The sequence below is a fragment of the Mauremys reevesii genome, linkage group 27 (assembly GCF_016161935.1).
Source record: "Mauremys reevesii isolate NIE-2019 linkage group 27, ASM1616193v1, whole genome shotgun sequence".
In the NCBI taxonomy this organism is placed as follows: domain Eukaryota; kingdom Metazoa; phylum Chordata; order Testudines; family Geoemydidae; genus Mauremys; species Mauremys reevesii.
Genome location: NC_052649.1, coordinates 118,582 through 132,785, shown reverse-complemented (window position 1 = coordinate 132,785; position 14,204 = coordinate 118,582). Strand labels below are relative to the sequence as shown.

General features: G+C 58.0%; 1 protein-coding gene across 2 annotated transcripts in view; it reads right to left on the bottom strand.

The window, feature by feature from the left end:
* Positions 1-14,204, bottom strand: part of ITGB3 (integrin subunit beta 3) — a 40,178-nt gene extending 25,974 nt beyond the window's left edge. The window contains exons 1-2 of one of the 2 annotated variants that reach the window (XM_039516777.1): positions 13,904-14,204; positions 2,429-2,511 (exon numbers count right to left, since the gene is read on the bottom strand). In XM_039516777.1, the coding sequence (XP_039372711.1) occupies positions 2,429-2,511; positions 13,904-13,967 (147 nt within the window). In that variant the 5' untranslated portion in view covers positions 13,968-14,204. Of the gene's footprint in view, positions 1-2,428; positions 2,512-9,202; positions 9,282-13,903 lie in introns of those variants that run through there. The other variant, XM_039516778.1, reaches the window with a different exon arrangement.

The following is a 14,204-nucleotide window of genomic DNA, read 5'->3' as shown; positions in this document are numbered from 1 at the left end:
TTAGTCCTAATAACAAGCAGGAGCCTCTGTAGGTCCGGCTGCCAGCCAACAGCTTGGGCGCTTTGCTAATACTCGTGACTAAATTAGGGACCCGGTGCCAGGGGAAAGCAGCTGAATCCAGGCAAGCCGGGCTGCACGGGTCACGCTGATCTGTAGCTGCATAGCCACGGTGACTGGCTGGGACGTCGCTGCCTTCCGTAGTGCTAACTGAAAGCCAGATGTTCCTACAGGCAGGGCCCCGATTTGGGAGCCAGGAGGCTGACGTGCTAATCTCAGCTCTGCTATTGGGTTCACATGGGCGTATTACTTCCCCTCTCTCTGCTTCAGTTTCCCCAATGAAGATAAATGATTCAGAGCCACTTTCAGGGATGTCTAGGGTGAAGGTACTAAGGACAATGATTTATTATTCATCCACTCGTGGATGATGTTCAGATCCCCATGAAAATAGCATCCCCTGCCGAGATCTCTGGGATAATGTCAATGGATCGTTTCCTCAGCCGTAGCAAATACTTAATGCCTCTGATGCACCCTCCTTCCCTTATAATGCAATGGTGTGCGGAGAGGGAGGTTTCTTCCTGACTCCTGCCAGAGACTGCCCTGAAGCCTGAGGGTTGGGTCTCCTGGATCGCCACATGCAAAAGTTATGAATGGCCATCAAAATCAGCCAGCCCCAGTCTGCGACTCCCTGACCTGCAGCAGCAGATGCCCCAGGCGGGACAGGATGCAATGGAAAGCTGCGTTTCCCTTGATTGTTTCCTCACATATGTCCCTGCCCTTTCACTGCAGGGCCCGCGCCCTGGTTTTCGGCTGGGTCCCACGGAGGGCCAAGACTGCCCGGAGGGAGGGAGGGAGGCAACATGCGAAATTCTAAATTTCTGCTACTAAAATTCTGCAACAACCAGACGCTGCCTCTGCCCTTAAGGAGGCAGTCGCAGGGCTTGGCCCTGCCAACGCTGCTCAGGCAGAGGCACGCATACTCCCGCTGCACGCAACGGGGCTACTCACTACGCTCTGTACGACTCGGCATGAGTAACGGAGGCAGAACTGGCCTGGTTCCCAGCCAGGCCTGAGTAAGTGTTTAGAATGGAAGCAGCTGGAATGCAAGGAATTGAGGCAGGAAGGAACCAAACAAATGACGGTGCTGTCCCTTTAAATAAAAGTGCGATGAAGGGCTGCGGGTGTGTGTGTGTGTGTGTGGAAATCTCATTTGCTAAATTAAAACAATGTGGCCCAGACGTGGGCAGCCACACAGCGGAGCGGGCTCTGCGCAGCCCAGCGCTCCGGGGGCCGGCTGCTGACGGTCAGACGTCTCTTTCCCTAATTGTCACGTCTCTGTAAACACGGCCCCCGGCGGGAGCGGGGAATATTTCCTTGTTTGGAAATTCTGGCTGGATCCGGGGAAAGAACTCGCAGCCCCCGCTGCACGTCAGGCCGCCCCCGCGGCCTGGGAACAGGGGCGGGGAGGGGAAGGCTTGTGCCGGAGCCAGTTCGAAAAGCCCCATTTCCCCAGGCTGCCCCAGAGGGAGCCGGCGCAGTCCTGCCTGGAGGTTTGGCTGTCACCCGCCGGAGAGAACTCGGGGTAATGACAGCAAGCGTCTGTGTGTTGAGAACAGACCGGCCTCAGTTATCAGATGGGGACAACTAACAATGGCTCCCTTTCCTAGACAGACCCCCCTCACCCCTTAGGGTCTCCCCCTCCCCCAAATACACGCACAGACACTCCAGCACACACAGGCTTTGAGACAAATCCTGTCACATGCATTTCAACGCCCCCCCACCCCCTCAGGACCTGGTCGATGGATAAAATTAGCCTGACCAAGCTGCAGATGCTCAGGGCTGTGAAAAATTTCCCGGCTTAACCTCCTGTGGAGATGCAGCTAGATCAACCATCTAATGACCGCGCCTGGATTAACCACACGGATGGGAAAACCCCTTCGATAAACCCCCGCCCCCGAGCCCTCCCCCCGCCCCAAGTTTCAGAGCCTGGGCTCCAGCCCAAACCAGAACGTCTCCACGGCCATTTTTAGCCCAGCGGCCTGAGCCCCGCCAGCCCGAGGCAATTGACCCAGGCTCTGCGACTTGGCCCCGTGGGCCTGAGACGGACCCTAACAGTTGGAGACTGGCGTAACCCCCCAAGCGCGAGGTTTAAGATCCCCGCCGACGTTGTTATCCGCACTCATTGCTCCTCGTCAGGTGACGCCGTCAGGTCAGCCACCTGCAGCTCCCATTGGGACACACGTTTAAACGCACCCAGCACCCAGGGGGCCAGGATCTTGTTACAAACGATGGTTGAGTTTACAGCCTGGACCCAGCTAAAGGGCTGAATTCATTCACCATTAAGAGCGGGGCTACAGGCAGCAGCAGATATGCAAGGAAACGCCGGGCAAAGGGATGAACCAGACAGGCCGGCCGCATGTTGTCCCCTTACCTTCTGGGAGCACCATGCGCACAGCGGGCTCACGGCCAGACACTGCCTGCAGGAATTCACCCCGCGAGTGGTACAGATGTTCCCTGAAAGAGAGAGACAGACACCGATTAACATCTGCCCTGGCCCGGCCTGAAGCAAAGAGGCTCCTTCCAGATGCAAAGCGGGGTCTCGTTGCTCTTTGCTGGTCAGGAAGGCCGGCTGGCGCCCAGCTCTCCTAGCACAAGGAAATGACAAATCTCTGAAATTCATTGTTCACGGCCCCGATGTGCTAGGTGCTGTACGGACAGTCCCTGCCCCAGAGAGCTTCCAGTCTAAATAGACAGAGGGAAGGAGGGGAAGCAGAACCACAGAGAGGGGAAGCGACTTGCCCAGGGCCAGGGGAAGAAGCCAGGTCACCTGCATGCCAGTCTAGTATTGTCCCCCCTCGGTCACACTGCCTCTGTCTTCCGTGCCGCCCCGCCATGCTCTGATTACGGAGGAGGCCATGTGCCTCTGTGGTCGCCCGCACGATCACACTGAATCTCTCCAATTGCCATGGCACAGGCCCCCAGTGAAGAATGAGAAGCTGCCAAGGAGTCTAGGGCCTGATTTTCAGAAGGGGGCACCTGCCATTCCCAGTGGCTTCAGTTCGGTGAGGCTCACCCACCCTGGCCCCTAGGCCGCCCGCCGCACACAGACCAACCCGAGAGGGGCACTGGCTGGTGGGAGCCCTTGGGGTTGGAGGAACAGCCCAGCAAATGCAGTAAAAGGTCCCACTCCTCTGCACTTGGGAAGGTTTGTGCCACCTCTGGTCCTGCCTTCCATGGTGCAGGGGTTCCCTCCGAGAAGGCTGCGGAAAGCAGGCCGGGGCAGCGCTCAGAAACGTCACGGGGGAACGGAGCAGGGAGAGCGGAGAAGAGGCGAGCGAACCGAGCTGGGCTGGCTCTGCGGAGAACTGGAAGGGATGGAAGCAAGTGCACCAAGGACGTGAGTTGAGGGGCAAACGTCTACCCGCTGAAGGATCTCTGGGGTTCAGGGTAATCCTGGACCAAGGGGTTTGGTGACACCAAAGGAGGCGGGGGGCTGTGTCTTGCAGCAGGCAGGAGGCGGCTTTGGAGAGAGCAGTGAGCTGGTGTGGGTGGCTGCCCCAGGAGCAGGTGGGGGAGGATCAGGAGCTGTATCTTCACGCTAGCGGGTGTAAAGCGGCCTCATGACGCTGAAGTCAATGGAGCTCTGCTGACAGAAGTCAGCTGGGACTCTGGGCTGTTATTTACCCACACACGTGCGGCAAGAGGAAGAGAAACAGAAAGACGATGACGCCAGGTCTCACTAACTTGAGAGCAGGGATAGAAACCAGCGAACATGAGAAGTCAGGCTTCCCTGCCGTCCTCCCGCCCCCAATCCCTGCTCACTCGACCCCCAAACCGAGTGCCGGCTCCGACTGCCAGCAGAACTGGCTCCTTCCCAGCTGAGCAGGGGGCCTGGCTACGTCCCAAGGACTTTAATCCTAAGGGGAACGCGCTGCACATAGCTTCAGGGATTCCTTCCCCGCTCTCAGCTGCTTTCTGTGCAGCTGGGGGCAGGAATTCCTGTGCGCCTGCAATATACAGAACAAGGCACAAAGCCTTCTCCGAAGCCAATCCTGGGAACCTAGGAGCGGCCACAGCAGCTTCCAATGCTGGCACCTCTAGTCCACGCTGCAGAAAAAGGCGTGTCCGTCACTCGGCTTCCGGGAGAGCCTGCAGTTGAAGTCGCGCTGCTAACCCAAGTTCGAAGCTGTGGCTTCGCTGCTATTTGAACCCAAGTTAGCTAATCCGGATTGCGAACACTCCTTTTTTTGCAGTGTAGACGCACCTCCCGTGACCAGAATAGAAGGAAGACAAATCCAGCTGGGGCCCTGCAGTGTTGTCCGTCTAGTGGGGACATCAAAGTTTCGAGAGAGCTTTTCTCCCCTGCTCAGCCGCAGACTTGGCCTGCTCTGGTGTAGCTGAATCCTTGACAACCCCCAGCACAGACAGGCCGAACCGCCACCGGCTGCCATTTGAACGGGCACGTCCCGGCCCATTTTCAAGCCTTCCGAGCCCTCCAGTCACCAGGAACCCTGCCCACTGCTGACAACAGGGTGCTGCTGAATGGCTCAGTGGGGGAGCTCCAAGCATAGACAGGCCCAAGCCATATTCATCACCATGCCAGGAGCCAGAGTAGAGCCTGGTGCTGAGCTGGAGGCTGCTCGGCCCTGTCTACACGAGGGAGACGTTGCAAACGTCTTGAGGCGGGATTTCGCTCTCCGAGCGTTAGCCATGCTGGGAGTTCCTGCAGGGACTGGCTGTCACCAGCTATTCGGGCACTGGCCGCAGCCTCTGTACGCTAGGGCAGTGGAGCCGGATACACGTTAGCAGTGGTAGGGAACTTTTGCAAAATTCCCCTGGGTCGGCAGGACCCTGCAGTTGAGGCCTTTTGGCATCAGCCCAGTGGCCAACAACGGTTGTTATCAACGGGAACGTTTGCTAGGGCAGACACAGCCAGAGCATGTAATAAAACTCACTGCTCTGGAGCACCCCTTGCAACATCGGTGGTGGTGGTGGGGGGGCATTGCAGCAGCTTTGCCTCAGTTTCCCCTGGGTCTTCCAAAACTCCATCCGGCCTCCAGTGCCTTCCTAGCTGCTTTGAGGACTTAGCGCTCCAGCTAAGCCACATTTAGCCCCACCCTTTCCAGCGTACCAGCGTCTCCAGGCCTTCCCTAGGTGTAGCCGGGAGCGACGCTTCCATAGTAAGATCGCTGTCAACTGCCTTGCAACTCTGTAGCATGGGCCAGACCTCCTCCCCTGTATCAGGGCCCCCCCATTGCTTCTTCCCCCGCACTGCAAGGGTCCCCTCCAGCCCTCTCATGAGGGTCTAAGGAGTCCTCTTAGCTTAGCTTCAGGGTCCTCAGGCTTCCCCAGACCCTGGCCATCAGAGATCTAACTGCCCCTCCCTTCCCTTAGCACCATCTACTAGACTCCTCATAGGGTCACACCCGTACCCTGCTCCAGAGCCTTTAAAGATCCCAGTAAAGTGCTTTCCCCATACTCTGAGTATCTTCAGTCACCTTCAGGTATCTAAATTCTTCCTGTCGACCAGTGGTTCCCCAACTTAAACAACCTGTGAACCCCTTTCACTAAAGTGTCAAGTCTCGCGAACCCCCTCCTAAAAATGAATCTTTCCAGGGGTTTTCTCCTTTGCCGGAGTATAAATTCTAAAAGCAGTGAGCTTGGACATATAACATTTGTTTTTATGACTTGTTTCTCACACACTATTTATTATTTATCGTTCCAATATTTTTATTACATTATGAAAACGGCACCACTCTTCCAAGATCTCACGTTCGTAGCTGGTTATCACTTTGAACAAGCCGGTTGTAAGACAAGGCTCCTGTGTTTCATCAAGGAGGATCGGATGTGAAAAAGCAGGAAGGTATTTGAGAAGCCAACTCAAAGAGTTTCTCCTACACAAGCATTCAGATCTTGAGCAGTCCAGGCAAACAACGCACATTACAACAAAGCTTCAACGTGTTCTTCATCATAATTTTAAAAACAAGACTAGCTGCTTATTTAATTTTAAAAACAGCAAAATATATCCACCTCCCTTTCCACTTCGTATAAGGATTCTTGAAGTGTGATAGATTGGCTTGCTTTGATCTGCTTAGCTCTTGGCAGTCCAGGGGCTCTGGGCTGCTGGCCTCATGCTGCCTGGGGTCCCTAGGAACAGCTCTGTCCGCCATTAGGGAATTTTTTCCTGAGAACCCCCTGTAACAGTTCACGAACCCCAGTTTGGGAACCGCTGCTGTCGACCCTGCCTTTCCTGGGAACACGCCCTGCATTCCCATATCAGCTGTTTCTTTAGCCGGACCTGCCTTTCACAACCCATTGTTGTGTGGCCTCAATAAAGATCAATGATTATTCACCCCACAGTAACCAGTCAACATTGCAAATGTGAGACCCTCACTGAGCCATGCCCAACTCTGAGTAGTGCATGTGCCTTGATCTGGGGCTTCTTCCTCTCCTCGGCCAATAATTCTCGTCATTCCTTTTGAAACTAACCTTTAAATCCCTGATTACTCAAGGGAATCTGTAGAGCAATTTCTCCATATATGTACCTATATATATGCGCTTTTTCTCCACTCCCTGATTCACTCCCCCTCCCAGCTCAGCTTTTTTCCTTTTAAGGCCCACACCCTGCGGAGGTGTGGTGGGGCCTGGCTCATTGGACAGGGCTGGCTCGCCCCAGGCCTCAAAGGGGCAGGCTGCCAGTGACAGGGTGCTGGGTGATGTTGCTGGCCTGCAATTAGAGTGACCAGACAGCAAGTGTGAAAAATCGGGACAGATGGTGGGGGGGTAATAAGATCCTATATAAGAAAAAGACCCCAAAATCGGGCCTGTCCCTATAAAATAGGGACATCTGGTCACCCTACCTACAATACACAGGTGGTCAGTCTAATCCGGTGGTCCCTTCTGGCCTTACACTCTATGGTTCTCTTTCTGCACCTCAGTTTCCCCATAGAAACACGGAACTGCACCATCTTCACTAGGATGCTGAGCATTCGTGTAACCGGTGTCTGTAAAGTGTTGCGGGGCGGGGGGGATCCTTCGTGCAAACGACTGATGGCTAAATAGCACCTCTCTGGCTGGCGGCAGGGGTATGCTGGTGCTCTGTGGATCAGCACAGACGGGGGGACACAGCACACCCCGAGCAGTGGGTTACACATGCGCATGCTTTCCTGGAAAAGAGGATCCCATCACCAGAGTCCCCCCCAACCTCCAAGCCCCTGCAGACTGCGTGGCCCCTCTGATTTGAGGAGGGATAGCTCAGTGGTTTGAGTATTGGCCTGCTAAACCCATAGTTGTGAGTTCAATCCTTGAGGGGGGCCATTTAGGGATCTGGGGCAAAAATCTGTCTGGGGCTGGGCCCTGCTTTGAGCAGGGGGTTGGACTAGAACCTCCTGAGGTCCCTTCCAACCCTGATACTCTACGATTTCAATCCATCCAGGGCTTCTTAGACTCCACCTGAAGTGCCCTTTAATGAGGGCCCCATGGATTTTATCAGTGCAGTGCCCACACCAGCCAGAGAGGGCACTCTTTAGGTACATGGTAACCCACCTCTGCGTAGTTTGTGAGTTCTCCCCGGCGGAGCTGTGCGTTTGTACAGCACCTAGCACAACCAGGCGGGGGGGCTGATATAATACAAACAATACTAACTGGTGGGACTGGCCGCAGGAGGGGATGCTGCCTGTAAATGGGTCCTGTTGTGGGGAGGAAGGGAGCCAGAGGAGGCGGCTGAGGGAGACCTGGTGACTGATGCCCCCTCTCCTGTTACTGAGGCCCCATGGTGAGTCAGCTGGGTTTAAATCACCAGGGCTCCTGCTCCAGCCCCAGAGCTTGCCCCACTGCAGGGGATGTTGATGGGACAGAGGCTAGACTGAGAGGCGCCCGTCGCAAAACAGGACGGCCTGACTCCCTGCCCGGGGATGGCCTGGCTCTGTGCGCTGCAGCTGCAGCTGCAGGGGTGGAAGTATCAGCGAAGGGGAGGGGAGGAGGGGAAGGCAGGAAAATGAAAGCAGAGCAGGAAGAGGAACTGGTGAAGCGATAACGGCTGGTAGGAAGTTGCTTAAACAGCGATTGGGGTGCCTGGTTCTATGCCCTTGCCTCAGCGCGGGAAGCGACGCCCTTCCTGGGCTCGCTCGTTACATGGCCAGAGGGACGTACGCACGGCTTTTGGCCCTCGCTGGGACAGGGCATAATGGGCCTGCCCTTAGCCAGCGCAGGGCACGCGGCCGGGCTCCCTGCTCCATCCTAAGCAGCAGCTCACGTCAGTCATTTGCACAGGGCAGGGGTGCTGCAGGCAGGCGGATGCCTACTGTGAAACTCAGCCCCCGGCACTCTTCAGGGACCAGGTTTTCCAAAGAGCGGTGGGTGCTGCGGGCAGTTTAATGGAAACGGGGCTGATTCCCCCCACCCCCGTATTTCCTACCAGGAAAGCCATCGTCACCCATGTACAGATTCTGCAGCATGGGGCACTCACTCCGCACAGGAGTCAGTGCCCAGCCCAGGGGCATCAACTCTGAGCTTTGCCTACGTAATCCCCAGCTTTCATACACCACTTTTCACCCACAGATCTCAAAGTGCTTCATAACCATTATCCCTATTATACAGATGGGGAAATTGAGGCACAGGGAGCTGAAGTAACTCGCCTAACATCACCAGGCCTAGAACCTGGTTTTCTCAAGTCCCAGAGCAACACTCCTTCCATAAGGCCACCAAAGATCCTTACTAAAGAAGATAAATCTCTACTGACCACCCAAATTACACACATCACCAAGTGCCCGTCTATACTGAGGGCATTCCTACCAGCATAGCTACAATGATAGTACAGTCAGCCCCCTGCTGTATAGATGGTTATCACTCGTCCTTTCGGCTCTCCTGCCCACATCGGTGTCAGATCTCGCCAGCCCTGCCAAGCTGCAGTCCGTGGCCTAGGGACTGGATTTCTTTTGTTCATCACAGCTGGAAGCCAGCCACAGAGGGGCTCAGTGAGCCGCTTAGCGCTAGGGAAACCTCAAGGGACGCATTAGCCTGGCTGCCCATGGGAGAGGCACAAAGGGACCCTCAGTTGGCCATTACGGGGGCTCAGGGTTAAGCACTGGGTCTTGCAAACCACTGGAGCTACTGCTAGATACATAAAACACAGAGGGTCTCTTTGAAAGCTAAGGGGGCTCAGGTCCCAGGGGTGGGCAGTGTCCAGCCCCCCTCAGAAGAAAACCTGCAAGGCAGCTCTCGGGTCTGTGACTCCACACGGCGTCCTGCAGGTTCGAACCAGCGCTGCCGCAGTCATGCTGCTGGAGGGGGAGCGGGTGCTCAGATAGGCTCCCTGACCCCTCTGCGGCCCTATCCTTTCCTCCAGTCCTCACTACGATCTTCCTACAAACCACAACCACCCGCTGACTCATGGGCTGCGGTCACTGCACTGCAGCACTGGCCCCACGGGGCTCCGTTCTCCTTCAGCGGCAGATCTGCAGGGCTTGCTTCTTATCAGATGGGTTTTCTCCCCTCCGTGTTCGGGGCCCGTTGACGGGGGTGGTCGTTAGTCTCAACCCTGGGCTAGCTGGGGCTCCTCCCTTGCTCCACACAGCTGTGTTAGGGACAGGGCCCTCCGAGGACTGGGTCGACACGGGTGCTGAGGCTGGCTCTGCCACCGACTTCCTGCGTGACCTTGGGCAAGTCACTTAGGCCGAGTGTGGCAGCGCCCATCATGGATGTGGACCTGAGCTAGATGCCATCTGTTGGCCACAAAGCACTAAATACACTGGGCTAAAGAACACGGGGACCCATGACTCCCCATCTGCGTGTTGCAGCCGGGACCTGGCATGGGAAGGTCTCCTCTGGAAGGGTCCTGTGCTAGGAACTCTGTTCACCAGAGGCTGAGCCGGTCGTGCCAGCACTTGAAGCCGAGAGCTCAGCTGTAGCTAAACTCTGAGGCTAGGCTGTCCTCTCCGGCCCTCCTGAAATCCCCTGCCTCTCCCGCACCCTCGGGAAAGTCAGGCACCAGTGATGATGAATGCCAGCTCAGCTGCTTTCTAACCTGCGCTACCTCTTAGCCCCCGTCTGCTCCGTTACCGTCCCGGCCACTTCCTTTTGATTCACCGCAGTAACGCGAAGGGCCAGGGGGAGTTTCAGGGCTGGCTACAGGCAGGTGGTGAGGGAGAAGCAGACCCAGCAATGCCGGTCACAAAGGAATTGCGCAGAGCTTACCCTGCGAGAGCCTGTCTCTGTCTACGGAGCGCCGAGTCTCCTTCCCCAGTGCCGGAGTAACTGGCAGACAGTGGGGCGAAACTGGCGCCAGTGGGATCTGAATCAGGGCCTTGGTGCCATCTCCTTTAGGACGGGGATGGTCAAAGAAGCCAGAGGGGGATAGGTGCCCAAATCCCATTGACATTCAATGAGAGTCAGGCGTCTAACTCCTTTAGGCTCCTGTGACCATCCCGGATTTCACACGATTCCAAGCACCTCTCGGAGGCCTCGAGCCATGTCCCCTGTCCCGTGAAGACCCCCAGTCTGCCAGGCTGGCTGGGGTGGGCTCTGCTCGTGCATTGGTTCACGGCGCAGTTAGCGCTCTGGCTGCCTGCTGGCAAACACAGCGGGCTGTATCCATTGTCCGACCCCTTGTGTCCTCACTTACCACCCGGGCAAAGTGGGAGTAAAACTCTCCTGCTGCAGGGGGTGGAGAATTCAGATCTGGCAGCGTATTTCTCCCCGGGGCGGACTGGCCAGCCAACGTCCCGGGCATGGGAATCAGCATTGCACGCCAGTGTCTGCTCCCTGCCCGAGAACGTGAGTTGGAGGGGGGCTAAATTAGACGGGATGCCAGCGGGAGAGAAAGAGGCATATCCCCAGGCTGCCGCCTGGTTCTGCGGGCAGCAGCCGCAGTTCTCCAGGGGTATAATACAGGTCGTGCTGAGCTGGGAGGCAGTACCCTGCGTGCGCCCGCCCCGATGAACCGTGGTAATGGCAGGGCAAAGTCTGAGTGGTTTGAGATATTAACAGACCCCCGGAGAGGAGACTGAACACACGTCTTCCCCGGCCGCATTACCAGCCTAGTGCCTCAGCGCTGAGACAAGACTCTGCTGCAAGGAATACAAAGGGCGGGGAGGGGGGGGGACACAGACAGCCCCCATCCGTCTTTCCGGACCCCTAGCTCCCAGCCTGTGCTGCCCAGTTTCCCCACACGTGGTCTCCCCCAAAGTCCTGGCCCGGCCCAATCCACGCAGGAGAGATTGCGCACTCCGCAAAGGATAACCCCCTCCCCGCAGCAGAAAGCACCACCTGTCCCCCCCATCTAGACTTACCCCGAGGCGGCGAGCGGCTGTGGATTCGCTGACACCGAGGGGGTTTTTATTACAGCCAAATCATCAAGATGCGGGAGTTTTCGCACTGTAAACGCCTCAGTAGAGACAGGGCCGGAGTAGTTTTACTGCATGGTAGCCAGGCAAGGCCAGCTGTAAACCCTCTGTCGGGGGGGCTGCCCCCGCCCAGTTTACCTCAGGGTAAAACCAACGTGCAGCCAAGGGCCAGCACCTGGGTGGTTGTTATCCCAGGGGAAAAACACCCCTATTGTGTCAGCTGGCAGTCAGAGGTGATGTGTCAGGTGCGGGTCTCCCTGACTCACACCCACTCACCACAGCTGGTGTGCACCACACCCAGAGGGCTGCAAGGGGGCAGGCTGCATCAGCATAGCCCTGTTCTCGGCATCTGGCCCAGGACGGCTGGACAGGAGCTCACGGTGGGTAAATCAGCAGCAAGACACTCTGCCAGGCCTGGGCAGGACCGGGTGGGGGGGAACCTCAGGGGAGCAGCAGGAAGGGCCGTGCGATGGGCGTGGGAACGGCTGAGGAGAGACCCGGCTGAGTCCTCCGCACACAGCTTTGCAGCTCAGGGATTTGGGATCCAGCTCTCATGTGACGTTAGCTTCTTTCACTGGGAAAAACCCAAACTTGGCCTGGCTCTCAGCCGCCTCTGCAGGATGTGCCCCGGGCACTTCTTAGTACGTTTCTTTCCTGGGCAGAGGCGGGGAATCTTCCTGCTAGACAGAGTCACCCCCCCAAACATACAAACCCACGCCCAGACAGCAAGCCCATCACACGGCAAGGTCACATCCACGCCGATGGTGCCATTGCACAGCACCACACACCAAACACACACACCTAGGGTGCAATCACACACCACCACACGCCTATCTACATTAACACAAATGGTGCAACCACACATCACCAACCACATACTTCCACATACACCTAGGGTGCAATCACACACCACCACACGCCTATCTACATTAACACAAATGGTGCAACCACACATCACCAACCACATACTTCCACATACACCTAGGGTGCAATCACACACCACCACACGCCTATCTACATTAACACAAATGGAGCAACCACACATCACCAACCGCATACTTCCACATACACCTAGGGTGCAATCACACACCACCACATGCCAGTCCACATTAACACAAATAGTGCAACCACACATCACCAACCACACACTTCCACACACACCAAGGGTGCAGTCACACACCACCACATGCCAGTCCACATTAACACAAATGGCACAATCACACATCACCAACCACACACTTTCACACACACACACACACACACACATCACCAACCACACACACCGAGGGTGCAGTCACACACACACACACACACAGATCCTAGAGGGGCCAGGGCAGCTTAGTCCCACACACACCACATCAGTGTTTTATCTCAGGTAGTTTTAACCAGCCCGAGCAAAGCCCCCCGTAACTCCGGCACTGCCAACTCCAACCCTTCAAAACTCAAACGCTTGGCTTTAAAATCACCAGATGTTAAAAACCATCAGTTCGGGGGTTCTTTGGGTTTCTCCTCCGGCTGGGGGGTGCGTGAGGGGGGCGTTAGGGGTCACCTTTCCCAGCGATCCCCTGCAGCTGCGAGACTTTTCAAAGCGACTCTCGTGCAATCCCTGGAGCCGTTGCAGCACCTCGCTGCTCGGGGCAGGACAATCTCCCGCAGCCCGGGGGCCGTGCAAAGGCCTGGGGCATTCACCCCAGCCATGGCCAGCTGGGACCTGGAGACTCCCCTAACGCCTCAGCGTGCGGGGTAGTTAAACGCCCCCCCCGCCCCCAACAGGAGATAGAAACACAGAGCCAGGCACCTGCCTCCCCCCTCCGGCCACAGCGGGATGGAGAAATCGCTGCAGCGCTGCTAGCGAAGCAAACAACCTTCCCCCCCGGAGAAATCCTGCTCACCGGCCCCGGGGTAACCCAGCGCGCCCCCCGGGCGGCGTGAGAACCCACCCCGGGGTAACCAAGCGCGCCCCCCCCGGGCGGCGTGAGAACCCACACCGGGGTAACCCAGCGCGCCCCCCCGGGCAGTGTGAGAACCCACCCCGGGGGTAACCCAGCGCGCCCCCCCCGGGCGGTGTGAGAACCCACCCCGGGGGTAACCCAGCGCGCCCCCCCCGGGCGGCGTGAGAACCCACCCCGGGGGTAACCCAGCGCGCCCCCCGGGCGGCGTGAGAACCCACCCCGGGGGTAACCCAGCGCGCCCCCCGGGCGGCGTGAGAACCGACCCCGGGGTAACCCAGCGCGCCCCCCGGGCGGCGTGAGAACCGACCCCGGGGTAACCCAGCGCGCCCCCCGGGCGGCGTGAGAACCCACCCCGGGGGTAACCCAGCGCCCCGGGCGGCGTGAGAACCACCCGGGGTAACCCAGCGCGCCCCCCGGGCGGCGTGAGAACCCACCCCGGGGGTAACCCAGCGCGCCCCCCGGGCGGCGTGAGAACCCACCCCGTGGTAACCCAGCGCGCCCCCCGGGCGGCGTGAGAACCCACCCCGGGGGTAACCCAGCGCGCCCCCCGGGCGGCGTGAGAACCCACCCCGGGGTAACCCAGCGCGCCCCCCGGGCGGCGTGAGAACCTACCCTGGAGTCCCGCCGCGCACAGCGCCAGCACGAGGGTCCGCAGAGCCAGGCGGAGCTCTCGCATCTTCTCCGCGGCCGGCCTGCAGGGGTGAGGAGGCGGCGAGGGCTGGAGCCCGGGGCTGAGGCTGCCGGAGCTTTTGAGCCGCCTGGGGGATGAATCATGAGGCTGAGGACACGAGAGCCGCGGATGTGCTGAGCCAGAGCCCGGGCTGCCTGGAGGAAAATCCGCCGTCAGCTTTGAGTCAGCGACTGCCCCCGCCCGTCTGCCTGCAGCCAGCGCTCCTGCCTCTCCCCGCGTCTC